Raw genomic sequence first — 16,045 nt, 5'->3', positions numbered from 1 at the left:
CTAGGAAGCCGCCGAGCTATTCATTCATTCATCCATGGGGTAGGTTCTGAGGGGCTGCTCTGTGCCCGGCACAGTCTAGAAGCTACAGGTACAACAGTGAACAAAACCAGCAGAACCTCCTGACCTCTCAGCACTCTTGGATCCCTGTTCTGTGGCAGTATCCCCCCCACCAGTTCTAGGGCGCAGGCAGACTGGAGTGGGTGCAGGGCACAGACAACCCTCTCCATATCTCTCCTGAGTTCTCAATGGAAGTTCAAGTGACCAGTAGTCCCAGGCCAACAGTGCACTGTGCTTGGCTCCATCCTCAGGGGCTGCCACAGCGGTCCTCTGTCCCTTGTAAAGCCGGCTCCATCATCACGGGGCTATAGCAGACGGTGGTGTGTTCTTTTAACTGTTCAGGGGCTCTGACTAGACAGACTCTAGTCAGAAGCCACTTCTCCTGGGACTGGGGTACTGAGTGATGCCCTGGGGCTGGCCCAGGGCCACTTAGGCACTGCAGGTGCTGGGGAGGGCTCACTGAGAATGCACCGCCCTGCTTGTGTTAGGTCAGGGTCCTGAGATGTATCCCAATGGGAGGCACTAGCTCCTGCAGCTTGAGAGAGCCCCTGGTGCCCCCCACACACCCCTCCCCTCAAGGAAGGACCAAGGTTCCAAATCCCCATGCAGGTAGAAGGGACAGGGACGCCAGCCCACTGGGCTCATCCCTAAGCCCCTGAACTCGGAGCCTAGACTATTGGACCCTACAGGGAGCCCTCATGACCGCCAAGTACCCTTGCTTGAGCCTGGGTGTCAGTATCAGCTGCTGGGCAGGGGGCTGCAGGAGCACAGAGTGGGTGGGTGCGGCTCTTCCCAGCCCTCCATCCATCTACATGGCCGTTCCCAACCCACCGGGCGGGGATGCCCACCCGCCTTTGCCAGTTTCCGCTCCTCTCCCTTCTTGGTGGCTAGCAGGCTCCCCATGCTTTTCCAAGCCATCTGTCCTGAGCTCTCTGGGTCCCCATCTCTGGTTCTCAGTCTCTCTCCTTCCTGTCCTGTTCTCGCCTGTTCTGTGAGCTGTCTGTGTCTGTCTCTCTTGCTCTCCAGGGCTTTATGTCTCTGTGCCCCTTTCTCTGGCTATACTGTCGCCCTCCTACAGCCCCAACCCCCTCTCTGGCGCGCTCCTGAGACTGGACGCTCCAAACGCAAACCTCATCCTTCCCGCCATGTGCCGGGTGCTTGGGATGCGCGAGGGGATAAAGCACCTTCAAGCCTTGGGCTCCAGTGGGCAGCCCTGGGCGCAGTCAACCTCGGGGTCCCCCACGCGCGCCCGCGCCCGCGCGCAAGGCCCGCCCCTCTGCGGAGCTCCGCGGGCCGGCTTCATTATGCGCCGCCTTTAATGGGCGTTTGTCAGCGCGACTGCCCCGCGAGTTGTATTCGCGGACATCAGTCATCGGCGGCTTTCCCATTGTGCCAGGGGATTGACGAGGGGCGGGAGGGGGTGACAGGGCCTGGGGCGGCCGCCTCGAGGCCTGGGTCTATAATTTTCGGAGGCATAATTGGTCTGGGGGAGGGGGCGGGGGAGGGGGCGGAGAAGGGACCTTTCAGAACCGGGAGGGCGCACGGGCGCGCGGCGCGCGGCGGAGCAGAGCCACGGCTCGACGGCGGCACGCTGGGGGCGAGCGAGCGCGGGGGGCGCCCGGCTCGGACGCCGCGCCCTGCCCCGGCTCTCCACCCCGCCCGGCCTCCCGCCCCTCGCGCGCCTCCCGCGCCTCTGCCTGGGGACCGCACCGGCCTTTTGTTGCCGAACCGTCTTTTCTTTCAGTTCTTTGCGCAGCAACGGAAATCTCACCCGTTTCGGGGTGAAAATTAAAGGATCTCTCTCTCTCTGTCTCCCTCTCCCTCCCTCACACCCACCGCTCCCCTCCTCTCCGCTCCCCTCCCCCGCTCCGCGGAGCCGGAGTCGGCACCGCCAGGCGCGGGAGCGGGCTCCGAGCGCCTCGCCCCGGCTCGGCTCGCCGTCCCTTCCATGGGCGCCGCGCTCGCCTGCAGCCGCCGCCCCGGGGCGGGCGCGATGCCACGATGGACCTGATCTGGCTGCTGCTGCTCAGCCTGCTGGAGCCCGGCTGGCCGGCCGCGGGCCCCGGGGCGCGGCCGCGGCGGGATGCGGGCGGCCGCGGCGGCGTCTACGAGCACCTCGGCGGGGCGCCCCGGCGCCGAAAGCTCTACTGCGCCACCAAATACCACCTCCAGCTGCACCCGAGCGGCCGCGTCAACGGCAGCCTAGAGAACAGTGCCTACAGTGAGTGTCGGGTGCCCCCGGAAGGAGCGGTGCCCACGCGGGGGCTGGCGAGGCAAGGATGCCTGCCTGGGGACGTGGACCCACGCTGCGGCCTGAGGGAGACCGCCGGGGTCCCCTGGGCTCCCCCCAACGTCTGGGAGCTGAAGAGAGGGGAGCTGGGGTGGGGGGGCGCGGGTCACGTCCGAAGAGGCCCCGGCTGGTGGCTGCCCCCGGCGCCCCGCCGCCTCTGGTCCGAGGAGGTGTGAGGAAAGCCGTCCGGGGACTCCCCGCTCGATTGGGTTCGGTGGTCCTGACAAATCTGAGCCGTTTGAGTTTTTCGGAGAAAAGGCCCTGGACAAGGCATTTATCGTCCTCTTTATTATTTAGACCCCTTCTCCTCCTGCCGCCCTTGGGGGCTCCCCGCCATCCCCTCCGCCCTCCCGGCTCGCGGCCGCCCAGGTTGCCGCCCCGGCGCGCAGCCTCTGCGCGGAAGAAGCTCGCCGGACAGAGCGGGGCTCCCGAGGCTCCCGGGAGGCGACCGCAAGGATAGAGAATCGTGTCCCCAGACCGGAATCCCCAGCCCTCCCGCCTCTGCCCTCGGCAGCCGCCGAGCGACCGGCGGGATGAGCTCCTGGGTCGCCGGTGGGGGGCCACGGGATGCGGCTTAGGAGCATGCAGGGGCGTCCGCCTGGTGCTGGGGGCGCGGGCACACTGTCACCCCGCCCCGCAGCCTGAACCCGCGCCAGGACTGCGCTCGAGCCGGAGTCCCGCGAGGTCCCAAGGTTTGGCTCCTCCGGCCACGGCGACCCGGGCTCGTGCGGAGTCCTTTCTCGAGGAGGAGCTCAGGGCCGTGGGGACTTGACGCAGCTCCTCTCTGTGAGGAGCTGGAGACCCGAGCTCGGGGCCAGGCAGGAGCTCAGTGGGCGGGGTGTGTGGCCAGAGAATCGGGGTCCTCCACTGCGCCCCGCGATCTGCCCCTCTCCCTGCCCCGGGCTCAGGAAAAGGAGCGGTGTATTCCAGAGGCGGCCGAAAAACTGCTTCCTCCAGGAAAGCCGCGGCCCGGCGAGGGCGTCTTCGAAAGACGCCTCCGGAGCCGCGCGGTGGAAGCCAATGTTACCAGGGCGTCCACTGCGCGTGGGACGGGACTGCGAAAGCCCCTGCTCCCGCCTGGTAGCGATTCTTCGCTTCTGTCCAAATTCAGTCTCTCCTCCCACTCCCAGGAGTCGCAGAGCATCCAAATTCTTGAGGCATCCAAGGCGGGCAGCCCAGCGCCGCCCTGGTCCCACATCCAGACGCGGGTACTATGGTCTTCAGGCCGGGGCGACCGGGCGGGGCGGGGGAATCCGCCCAGCCCGCGGTCCAGAGAGCCCAGAGGCCCGCATCCTGTGCCTCCTGGGCCCCGAACGCTCCGGGCAAGACTCTGGCGGCCGGTGGCCTGGCCCTGTGATCGCTGACATGTGCCGGGGGCAGGACGCTGGACCGGAGAGGCGCCCCCTGGAGAGGGCACCGGTGGTTACCCCAGGGGCACCGTGGCCCCACGTGGGGCTTTGTTGCAGACTCCCCAGGGGGAAAAAAAGTGCCCTTGGTCCTAACGGAAGGCGTTGGGGGAAATTTAAACTGTCTTCCATTGGGTGGGGAGTGGGTGAACACAGGTGGCTTCCCTCTGTGAGCTCCCTGCCAACACCCTACAGGGTCGAGACAATCATCTCCCACCCACGTCCACTGCCAGCAGGTTTGGGTGGCACCCTCCATGCACTGGTGGATCCCATTATCAGTTCACCTCTCCAAGGGCCCAGCTCCCCCTCCCAGGCCCCCAGAGGCACTCCAGAGCCAGACACTGCCACGTTCAAGGGGTTTGAATCCCGGTGCAGACACCTGTGAGCCATCTTGAGCAAGTCCCTCAGCCCCCAGTCTCAGCTGGCGCGTCTGGCCAGCCCATCATGAAACTGCCTTACTAAGTGCTGGAGAGGCTCCCGGGGGCTCATGTCCAGCGCAGGGAAACGCTGGTTTCCTTTTCTCCCAGGTTGGCGTTCTTCTCCTTGCAGACGCCTTCCCTGGTGTTCCCTGTTCTGCACCTCCCACCCAGGGGTTGCTCCCTCCCCCAAACTTCCAAAGTCACCCCCTTTCAGTGTGGGTTGCCCTCAGCACCCCCATCCCCGCCCCTAGCTGGCTCAGGGAAAAGGGGTATTCAGCCTTCCCTGCTGGGCTCTGTGGGAGGTGGAGGGAGTGACAGGCTGTCCGGCTCCTCACAGGCATCCTGGAGATAACGGCGGTGGAGGTAGGCGTTGTGGCCATCAAGGGGCTCTTCTCCGGGCGGTATCTGGCCATGAACAAGAGGGGACGGCTCTACGCTTCGGTGAGTCCAGGGCCTCGTGTTGGGGGCGGGGCACAAACGGAGCAGCCGGCTCCCTTGGACGTCACATCAGAGGACACACAGGGACATGGGCGGTGTAACGCTCTGTCTGGGGACATGCAGGGACCAGCACCCCAGGTCCCACGGCTCCCCGCCCGGTGCTCTTCTGCCCGATTCTGCTTAGAGGCGGCTGCCAGCTGACGGGGTAGAGATATCCTCTGTTCTCCAGTGCTGTGGGGTGAGAAAACGCTTCCCCAGGCATTCTGCGGTCACCTTCAAGGTAACTGAGAGGAGAGGAGAGGTTGTGCCCCAAGTTTCTACCAAGATAAACGGACCCTGGCGAGCCTGGGGATGAAGCAAGGGTGTCCGGGAGGCAAAAGGTCTTCTGTGGGTTCACCCAGACAGAGGTCTCTTGGGAGCGGAGTGAGGAACAGGGAGGAAAGGCAAGAGATGTGAGTCAGTAGGAGGGAACCAAGAGGGCGATGGGGCCCACGTCCCAGGCACATAGGTTTGGAGCCCAGTCTTTGTACCATCTGGGTCTCTACACAACAAGGGGTCCTGTGATTGTGGGCGTTGGCAGTGTTCATCCCCCAGGGGCGGGGCATACACGGAGTAAAATACATGTACTAGGAAGTTTCCTACCTCCAATTAGTCATTACATGCAGTTCAGCTGATGCTCCCTGGGCAGTGAGAGGCTTTTCACCCACCCACCCACCCGTCACCTAGACGACGCAGGCGAGGACCATCTCTTCTGTTCGGTTGTGTTTGCAGGGGAAACACGGACATTTCTCTGCCTGTCTGAAGTCAGGCAAAGCACCGTCGAGAAATTCAGGGAAGTCCTCCTTTAGGTAGTTTTTTCCATCACAGATTGTTCACGGTTTGGCCAAAGGAAAGGCAGAAGTAGGAAGATGGCCATTTGCTTTCTGTGACCCGGGGGAGTCTCTGTCTGGGAAGAGGGACCCTCGGGCGCCCGGCCTCCTTTATGTGGGCTCCTAGTCTGTAAACACCAAGCGTGGTTTATAAACACATGCCCTTAGCCCAGGGTCTGGTCTGACTTTTTCTTGAGGTGGACGGTGGCTTTCCAGACCCCTCCAGCCCTCCCCTTTGGTGCGGAGTGAGCAAAACTGACTTTCTGTTCCTGAAATGGGCTCGGACCACCCACAGTCACTCCCAACCCTGATGGTGAGGGGAGGCCTAGCTGGCCCGCGGTACTTGTGCAGGTCTTACTGACCAGGGGCGGCCTTTGTTCACATTGGGCAAGTTCACACAGGGAGGCAGGTAGGGCTGGAATCAGGGGAGGAAGCATCTGGCTGCTGCTATCTCTTCCATGAGAAACTCAGGCCAGGACCCTGGGGAGGGCAGAATTATGCTTGCCCGGTGGGCCAGAGTCTCCCTGTGGCTTCCATCTCTGAGAGCTGGCAGCGCTGGCTTCGGGGACGGAAGAGGAGAGGTTCCCGGTCCCACGCGGGTAGCCCGGTGGTCTAGCTGGGTGGGGTGGGACTTGGCAGAACGCCTGGCATGGGAGGCCTCACTACGTTGCAGATAAACTGGAAGGTGAGGCAGCCCAGGGGCCACCCCTGCCACCCCTTGTCCCCGTCCTGAGCCCCCCATTTGCCCGTGCGTGCTGCTCCGACTGCCCTGCCTCTTGACCATCTGAGCCCCTGGTCTTGGCCATCACCTTGCTTCTCCCCTCCCAGGCTAGCTTATCCACTCTTGCACCCTGACAGCCCCCAATCCCAGTCCTGACCTCCCTTCAGAGTTACAGGTCCGCCAAATGTCCTGATGGCTCAGAGACTACCCTGGCAGAGGGCAGCACACCCCCAGCTGAATCCAGCAGCTCCCTGACTCCCCTGCCATAGTTGTTACGCCACCAGCCACTCACTCAAGCCCAGGGTCAGCCGGGAGTCCTGGTGGACACCTGCTTCTTTCTTGGCCGCACACTCAGTCCGCCTCCAAGTCCTCGAACACACTTCCTGAATCCCTGTCTTCAGTTTCGGCCTCCCTCCACCCCACCCCTGTGCTCTTATAACTCAGACCCTCGTCATCTCCCAGCTGGACCGTCACAGCAGTCTTGGGACCCAGCTACCGGCCTCCAGGTCTCCCTCCTCCAGTCCACACCCCCCTTCCCTCCCTCCTGTCTCCTTCCATCCATCTATCTGTCCATCCATCCATCCATTCACACATCCACCCATCAACACCCATCCATCCACCTTTCTTTCCTCCCATCCACCTGGCATTCATCCCTTCATTCCTCAGTGTCCCGGGCACTTTCCATACGTCACACTCTGTGCTAGGCACCTGATCAGTCATCTCCCTAAACTGCAAATCCACTCACCTGATGGCCTCCAGGAACACCCCATCACCCCCAGATTATCACCCAGATTCCTTAGCTCAGCTCACGGTGGAGCAACCCAGACCGCCTTCTGCCTGCCCCTCCCCCGTCACTTCACAGCTACCATCTCCATTCAGGCTCTGGACCTCTTGTCTTCTGCAGAACAAGCCCTGCTGCCCCCAGCCCATGCCTCCCCTGTATTCTGCTGCCCAGGGTGCCCCTGTCCCCTCCTGCCCCACAGGAACACGCCCTCCCCTTCAATTGTCACCCCACTGGGAGAGTGCCTGCCCTCCCTGTGCACCTCTGCCTGGTCCCCACCTCTGCCCTGCCCTGGCTGATTCTTCTGGAGCAGCGCCAGGAGCTGGCAAAACTAAGAAGGAGGAACAGCCTCCCTGAGGACAAGGGTGATGGCAAGGAGTACAGTCTGAGCGGGTGGAGCCTGGGGTGGGGGTGGCTCTGGGGAGGGGCCCTCGGGAGCAGGCTCTGGGGTGGGACCGCGGGGGCGGGACAGGCACTGGGACCTGGTGCGTCTGTGATGCCTTTTTCTAGCCTGTCTCAGCCCTTTACCCGTAGCCTCCCCCCATCCAGGAGCCCCCTCAAGGTGCAAACAATGTTCCACCCCCAAGAAGCCCTCCCGTAGGGCCTGAGCCCCTGTTCACAGCACTGTGTCCCTTCAATGGCCCCCACCCCCAAGTGTCCCAGCAAAGAGCAAACCCACCAGGCTTCCTGCAGGGTGGGCCTCAGCCAGGGAGAAGGTACCTTCTCCAGGACAGAGGGGCCTGGGAGGAGAGCTGGTTCAGCTGCTGAGTTTTTCACAGACACTCAGTGTGGGCAGAGGTGGGGGGAACAAGTTTAAGATGCTGAAGCAGTGTGCCGGCATGGGGGTGGGGTGGGTCTGTCCTGAGCCCACCCTACTGCCCACCCCAGAGGGCCCCACGACATGCAGGGAGTGGGCACAGGCCACAGGGGCATCAGATCCCTCTGTGATTTGGGGTCTGACACCCCTCCGGACCTCAGTTTCCCCATCTGTAAAATCTTGGGCAGTGGCATCTGTACGCAGACCCAAAGAGCCCTGAGCCTCCACCGAGGGGCTGGGGGGCAGGGGGCAGAGCAGAGAGGAGGGGCTGCGGTTACTGGGGGAGGCCCTCCCCTCCCACGCTCTCCAGCCTTGCCTCTGGGCTCCTGAGTCACTGGAGAGAGAGGGCTGGCGCTCCCCATCTTGCTTCCTGAGGTCCTCAGGGATCATAAGCTGCCCAGTCTGTAGGTCCACTGGGCCACCTGCACCCTTCCCCCCGCTGCCGATGGAGAGGGGCCCTGAGGGTGTCCTGCCTCACGGTCAGTGCCCGGAGAAGAGGCCAGTCCTCCTGGCTGGCTGTCCCGGTGCCCCAGCCCTGCCCCTTGGCACAGTGCGGGAGGGGGGCCTTGGCGTGCCTGTCCCCCTACAGCTGGGACGAGGGCCTAGGCGGGCGGAAGGCATGCCGAGCCCCCCAGCTGAAGACGCTCTACAGCAGCCCGCGGAGGGCGCTGACAAAAGCGGTTTCCATTCCGCGTTTGTCCGTCCAGACGGCCAGCCAGGCCGCCCAGACCCCGGCGCAGGGCTCCCCTCCCCGCCTGCCTCCTCGCGGGGCGCTGCGCGCTGACCCTGGCCCCCGCCCGCCCCGCAGGAGAGCTACAACGCCGAGTGCGAGTTCGTGGAGCGCATCCACGAGCTGGGCTACAACACCTACGCCTCCCGGCTGTACCGCACGGCGCCCGGAGGGCCCGGGGCCCGGCGCCCGGCCAGCGCCGAGAGACTGTGGTACGTGTCCGTGAACGGCAAGGGCCGGCCCCGCCGGGGCTTCAAGACACGCCGCACGCAGAAGTCCTCGCTCTTCCTGCCCCGCGTGCTGGACCGCAAGGACCACGAGATGGTGCGGCTGCTCCTGGGCACGGCCGGGCTGCGCGGCGGCCAGGCCAGGCCTCCTCCCCGCGGCAGGGCCGCTTCCACGCGGCAGCGGAGGCGGAGGCAGCAGACGAGGCCGCGGGACTCGGGAGGCTGAGCTTAGCCCCCGCCCCGGGGAGGGAAGCGGCGGCCGTGAGCGTCCCCGCCCCGCGGCTGGGCTCCGAGCTCAGGCCGCCAGGACCGGGGTGCAGACCAGACGATGGATGCCTGGAGTCCCCGCCGTCCAAGCCGACCCGGGCGTGCCGGGCTCCACCCCTGACTCTTCCATGCTCTCGCTCTTCCCACCTGGCAGCCGGCTGCTCTGCCCAGGCCAACGGAATACACCCCCAACCCTTCCTGCTTCTCTCAAACAACCAGCACGTCAACGCAGCAAGGAGCCCCCGTCCGGGCTTGGAGGGGGCTGCTGTAAACGGGACACTTGTGCATTTGCTAAGGCTGGGAGCGCCCTTGCCCACACCGGGAGCATCAGCTGGAGCAAGGGGTCCCGGCTGTTGGAGGCGCTGTGGGACAATGGGTGGGTGGGTGGGGGGTGTGACCAAAACGTTGAAAGTATTTTGTTCTACGTTGTTATTTAATAGATGAGGATGCAGCCTGCAGACACACTTGAAGGTTTTACTTGAAAGAATCTGCTTGTGATGATGGTGGAATCTGTGCCAAATTGATGTCTTAAGATGTAAGACTGTATCTGAGAAACTGGGCTAAAGACACATTTCAATTCCCTGGTTTTGAAAGTTACTATTTTTTTTAACCACTAGAGGTTTTGTTTGGATGGAAAGAAGAGACTAATGCGTCTGTGTGTGTGTGTGTGTATGTGTGTGTGTGAATTCCCCTGAGTGTCTGCATGTGGGGGGTTGGGTATGTGGGCTTCCCAGGTGGCCCAGCGGTAAAGAATCTGCCTGCAATGCAGTAGACCCAGGTTCGATCCCTGGGCCAGGAAGACCCTCTGGAGGAGGGCATGGCAGCCCACTCCAGTGTTCTTGCCTGGAGAAACCCCTGGAGAGAGGAACCTGGCGGGCTAGAGTCTATCGGGTCACACAGAGTCGGACACGACTGAGAGGACTTAGCACACAGCACGTGTGGGTGTGCGCCTGTGTGTGTGTGTGTGTGCATGCGTGAATCTACGTATGCGTGTGGTTGTGTTCCTAGTTGTGCATAGGTGTGCACACATGTGGAGAGAGAGAAAGGAAGAGATTCACTTTGTGTAGCTATTCCCCAAACTCCCTCCATCTTGAAGCTGTGTGCTTCTCCGTGGGCTATTCTGAGCACCCGGGCTGCGGGCCACCCAGAGCCATTCCAGAACTCCTTCATTCCCCCAACCTGCCACCAAGGCCTTGGGGGTGCCTACGTTTGCCTGAGAAGTTGAGGCTCAGAGAGGGGACGTGGTTTGTTGCAGTCTTTCCTGATGGCTCAGACAGTAAAGAATCTTCCTCAGTGCAGGAGACCCGGGTTCAATCCCTGGGTCAGGAAGATCCCCTGGAGAAGGGAATGGCTACCCAATCCAGCATTCTTGCTTGGAGAAATCCCTTGGACAGAGGAGCCTGGAGGGCTACAGTCCATGGGGTTGCAAAGAGCTGGACACGCCTGAGCGACTGACACTTTACTTACAGCCCGTAGCTGGCTGACCCACTGCCATCCCCGCCCGCTCCCCACATCTGCTTCTCTAACAGCAACGGGTGGGGTCCCCTGGGGCAGGCCCAGGTGCGAGCCAGGGTCAGGGCAGCCCTGGGGTCCAGGTGAGGGGTGTGGCCTGAGCCTGTCCCCCAGAGGAGCTCAGTGCTGTTCCTGCTGACGTCACTCACACTTGCCAAACACGCAGGGGGTGGCTCAGCACCAGCACCTGTGCAATGACGGGTAACAGTCTCACAAAGAGCTGCTGGGCATGGAGACAGGGACTCGGCTCCCCACCCCTGCCCCGCTCAGCAAGTCAGACTTGCTTGTCTCCCCCGACTGACTGCCCCTGCAGGAAGGAACATTCTCTGAGCATCAGTTCATACTAGGCTATCCCCTTGAGTTTTATCATTCATCTGGAGTGAGATGGAGCAGGTGTTACCTTCGCCCCCATTTTGCAGATGATGAAACTGAGGCTCAGCGGGTGAACTAGTTCCTGCATGTCGTGAGGTGGGTGCAGCCTCGCCTCCACCCCAGCGCTACACCATCAGCAGACAGGCCCTGAAGGTGGTGGAGGGGGACATTTGGGGGTCTTGGTTAATACTGAAAACGGCTTAGACGAGAACATGTGTTTTCTGTAATTCACTGGCTGTGGAGGTGGTGCCCGTGGTGAAGAACCCACCTGCCAGTGCAGGAGATGTAAGAGACACGAGTTTGATCTCTGGGTCGGGAAGACTCCCCTGGAGGAGAGCATGGCAACCCACTCCAGTAGTCTTGCCTGGAGAATCCCCATAGACAGAGGAGCCTGGCAGGCTACTGTTTGTAGGGTCACCAAGAGATGGACTGAAATGACTCAGCACACGTGCACGCACCCTTGGGTCACTATGGACCCCTCTGCCAGCCAAGCCGCTTCATTTTGGGTGTGGGACAGGAGGGCGTGGTGGGTTGACTCACTTCTCCCACAGTTCATATGTTGAAGTCCTGCCCCGTGCCCACCTGGGGCCTCAGAACTTGGCCACATCTCATTGCAGATGTGATCAAGTTAGGGTGAGGCTGTCTGGAGCTGGACGCTCTCTGCCCCAGGGTGACTGGGTCCTTGTAAGAAGGGGGATGACGAGGGCAGACCTGGGCACAAGGTTGGTGCCAGGTGAGGATGAGGGCAGAGACTGGGGTGACGCTTCTGTACAGCAGACATCACTGCATGGCACCAGGAGTTAGGAGAGAGACTGGACCACACCTCCACATGGCCCGCCCTGCCCACACCTTGGGCCCCCAGAACTGGGAGACCACACATCTCTGTTTTTATAGCTGTTAGGTGTGTGGAACTTTGTCATAGCTGCCCGAGCAAGCTTGTATAGGGAGCAAGGGGCCCGGCTGTGCTGCCGCTTATGTGGTCCCTGAAGGGAGAGGGACCCTGTTTCTGTTGAATGAGGGGGAAGCGCAAGAAGTCCACAGGCTGAAAGCATGGGATCCAGGGAGGGTTCCGAGGACGTCAATCTGCAGGGTCCACCGAGCAGCCAACACCAGGCTCATCTAATGTGGGCCGTGGGGGCACCTTGGGGTGCCGAGGAGGGGGCTTCAGGGGATTTCCGAAGTGGGGCCTGCATGAGCATTCCCACCCCTTTCTGCTTTTGAACCACAGACACTGCCTCCAAACCAGCTTTTTGGTCTTTAAGCAATGCAAATGGACCCCAAAGGGATCCATTGCAGATGTCATCAAGTTAGGGTGAGGCCGTCCGGAACATTTCATGTCCATTTAAAAACACTTCAGTAAATGCAGCCTGGCGTGCTGCAGTCCATGGGGTCGCAAAGAGTCGGACGCGACTGAGCGACTGAACTAAGTAAGTAAGTAAATGAAATTAAAAGATGCTTGCTCCTTGGAAGAAAAGCCATGACCAACCTAGACAGCATATTAAAAACCAGAGACATCACTTTGCCGACAAAGGTCCGTCTAGTCAAAGATACGGTTTTTCTGATAGTCACATATGGATGTGAGATTTGGACCATAAAGAAAGCTGTGTGCCAAAGAACTGATGCTTCTGATCTGTGGTGCTGGAGAAGACTTTTGGGAGTCCCTTGGACTGCAAGATCAAACCAGTCAGTCCTAAAGGAAATCAACCTTGAATGTTCATTGGAAGGACTGATGCTAAAGCTGAAGCTCCAATACTTGGGTCACCTGATGCAAAGAATCAACTCATCAGAAAAGACCCTGATGTTGGGAAAGGTTGAAGGTAGCAGGAGACGGGGGCAACAGAGGATGAGACAGTTGGATGACATCATTGACTCAATGAACATGAGTTTGAGCAAATTCCGGGAGATGATGAAGGACAGGGAAGCCTGTCCAAGTGAAGCTTGCTCCTCTGTGGAGCAGAAACAAGGGGAGCCAGAGACTAGTGCTGCAATCCATGGGGCTGCAAAGAGTCAGACACGACCAAGCAACTGAACAACAATGGCAGCATCAAAGCACATGCAGTGGAAACTAGCCCTTGGCCCCCGCGTCACTAAGAGCCGCTATGTCCCTGGGACTTTGCAAAGATGGCCTTAGGCTCAAGAGCGCTCTGGGGAAGGGGTTCCCCTGTGTGGCCAGTGCTGCAGCCACGCCCACCTCTCAGGCGAGGGTGCTGAGGTGTGCCTTGCACCTGGAGGGAGGCTGAGTGCCAGCCAGGTGAGGTCCCTGCAGGGCGAGGGTCTTTCAGGTGCCAGGGCTCCAGGGTCCAAGTCGGGTGCATGGAGAAGGTGGCTCTGCTGCTGCTCCCCTCGGCCTCCCCGACCTGGCCCCTGGGAGGCCGGGGGATCCTCCTGGGACAGGCATTTCTTCCTCTTGCCCAGGGATCAAGGCCCACCCACCTCAGAGCCACTGGCCGCCCTGGCTTCTCTCTGTCTGATTGGCCTGTTTGCAGGACATGGAAGCTGGCATGGGTCAGCCCTGAGTGACGCTCTGGCCTGGCGCCCCTGGGGACACGCCTGGGGACATCCCCGTCCACACCCCGCCAAGTGCTTTCTTCCTCCGTCTGCCTCCTCACCCTCAGGAGGCCCCCAGCCCTCTGAACGCCCCTTCAGGTCCTGTGTCGATGCTGTCTTCCCTCCTTCGTGAGCTGTCAAGCCCCCAGAGAGCCCTCCTGGACGAGGGGCTGTGGGCTGCATGCAGGAGGCCACAGGAGTGGGCAGGAGCCCCCGAAAGGGAAACCAGGGTGAGAGTGGAGCCCGGCGGACCCAGCACCCGGGGCCGTCCGGCTCTGCCTGCAGCAGGAGAGGCTGGAGACCAGGTCCCTGAGCTCCGGGAGTTCATGCCACCTGAGCTGGGACGGGGAGTCCCGGAGGCTCTGGGAACAGCCTCCCCTACCTGCCCAGCCAAGGAGGGCAGGGCAGGAGTTGGGGGGCAGGGGAAGAGATTGGAGGGCATGGGGCAGGTCTGTGCCGTCCAGGGGATCTGGGGCTTTGGGCCGGTCACCTGCAGGAGCAGGAACCTGAATTGCGGCAGACGCTGTGGAAGACAGGATGATGGTTCCTTGAAAAGGGAGGCACAGAGGGGACATTCCCCCTGGTCCAGTGGCTAAGACTCTGAGCTCCCAATGCAAGGGGGCCTGGGTTCAATCCCTGATCAGGGAACTAGATCCCACATGCAGCAACCAAGACCCAGAGCAGCCAAAATAAATGAATACAAATTAAAAAAATTCTTTTAAAGTGAGGCATAGAATCGACACTTGGTCCAGTAGCCCCATCCCCGGGTACAGGCCCAAATGGAGCAAAAGTAGGGCGCCGATGGGTACTCACCACACCCCACTGCACGGCAAGGATTAAGCCCAGCTGTCAAAAGATGGAAAGAGCCCAGGTGTCCATCGACGGGTGAATGGACAAGTGAAATGTTTCCAACTGTAGGATGGAATGTTATTCAGCCTTGAAGAAGGTGGAGATTGACTCGGGCTATGAGGTGGATGAGCCTGGAGGACATGACACTCAGTGAATGAAGCCAGACACAGAGGGACCAATCCTGCCTGAGGCCACCTGCTTCGTGCACGTGTGGTTAAATTCGTAGAGACAGGAGGTAGGATGGCGGGGGCCAGGGGCGAGGGGAGGAGCAGGGGCAGTCAGTGGCTCGTGAGGACGGAGTCTCGACTTCAGATGAGGAAAAGGTACTGGAAACAGACAGTGATGGTGGAGACGCACGCTTGTGAACGCGCCGCTGAAAATTGTGCGCCTGAAAGCGGATCCACGGGCTCCCGGCCTTAGTGGCACCTTCTGAGAAACCTCCCCGCCGTGAGAGTGACGTGGAGAGAGAACCACGGGCTGAAGCAGAAAATAAGAAAGGTGAGGGGGGACCCCCTCGCATCCCGGCGGTTAAGACTGCGCCGTGCAATGCAGGGATTCCGTCCCTGGTTGGAGAGCTAAAATCCCACCTGCCTTGTGGCCAAAAAATCGAAACATTTAATAGGAGAAGTATTGTAACAAATTCAATAAAGACTTTAAAAATGGTCCCCACATTAAAAAAAAAAAAAAAAACTTAAAAAAAAAAAAGGTGAGGCAGAGGTCCAAGCCAACTTGTTCCCCATGGAGCAGAAACAAGGGAAGCCTGAGGCTAGAGACCCTGGAACAAAGTGCCGGACAACATGCCTCCTGTCTAAGCTTATTTTGGGGGATCTAGAACATTTATGGCCATTCTTATCGCGTCAACCACCTTTGAGAGACAGACCTTGCTCATATCAACACGGCCCCTTTCGGCCTTGGCCCTGGACCTGTGACATTCTGGACTCGTTCTGTTCACAGCTGTAGCTGAATGTAACCCATTTATTTCGCTGTCTTAGCGGGAAAAAAAGTAGATGAAATGGCAAAAGAACATGAGAAGTAGCTGTAGAGCGCTGATTGCAGGCCCTGGGAACCTGGTCTTACTGTCCTCCCCACCAAAAGTAGGTGGTTGAGAAGAGCATCAGGGATGTTCAGTAAACAGGGCTGAGAAGACTGGGGAAGCAAAGAATCTTTAGGGTCTGGCCGGCTGGTCATGCCTGCCTGCCCAGAGCTCATATGAGGGAGAGGCAGCTGGCCAGCCTTGGGGCTGTGAGCCTCTTTGCTTAGCCCAGTCCACTCCCTGCCTGCATGAAGCCAGCAGACCGAGGACTCATAGCTGGCCCCTGAGCCCTGGCCCTGTGGTCCCACTCTGCCTCCGATGGGCAAGGCAGGACAGGCTCTGGGTGCCCAAGTTTCTGCTGCTGGCAGTGGGCCTTCGAACCCCGCGGCAGGTTCAAAGGGGGTTGAAAGACTCTGAAAGGTGAAGAGGTGGGTTTACAATCAGCGCCCAGACATTGGAGGGCGACCCTGCCTGGGCCGCCGTCCACGGCAGAGTCAGATACAGCCTGAAGCTGACCCACAGCCCCCTTGGCTGCAGTAGCTGGAATGTCCAGGCAGCCACATTTATGCCTGAGCGGTCTTGGCGGGCGGTACGTCCATCCCTCGGAATGGGGTTGGGGAGACGGGCTTCCGGGTTGGGAGAGAGACGGCACAGGTGCTGGATTCAGACGCACCGGTTCAAATATGACCTCGGCCACATCTGTGGTCTCA

At 60.7% G+C, this 16,045-nt stretch overlaps 1 protein-coding gene across 1 annotated transcript; it reads left to right on the top strand.

The window, feature by feature from the left end:
* FGF3 (fibroblast growth factor 3) lies at positions 2,059–8,981 on the top strand. The gene is made up of 3 exons (XM_018042771.1): positions 2,059–2,278; positions 4,510–4,613; positions 8,607–8,981. The coding sequence occupies exons 1-3, from the start codon at positions 2,059–2,061 to the stop codon at positions 8,979–8,981; spliced, it is 699 nt and encodes a 232-aa protein (XP_017898260.1).

Source organism: Capra hircus, chromosome 29 (genome assembly GCF_001704415.2).
Source record: "Capra hircus breed San Clemente chromosome 29, ASM170441v1, whole genome shotgun sequence".
Lineage (NCBI taxonomy): Eukaryota > Metazoa > Chordata > Mammalia > Artiodactyla > Bovidae > Capra > Capra hircus.
The sequence above is the reverse complement of the archived record's forward strand: the minus strand, read 5'-3'. Positions and strand labels throughout refer to the sequence as shown.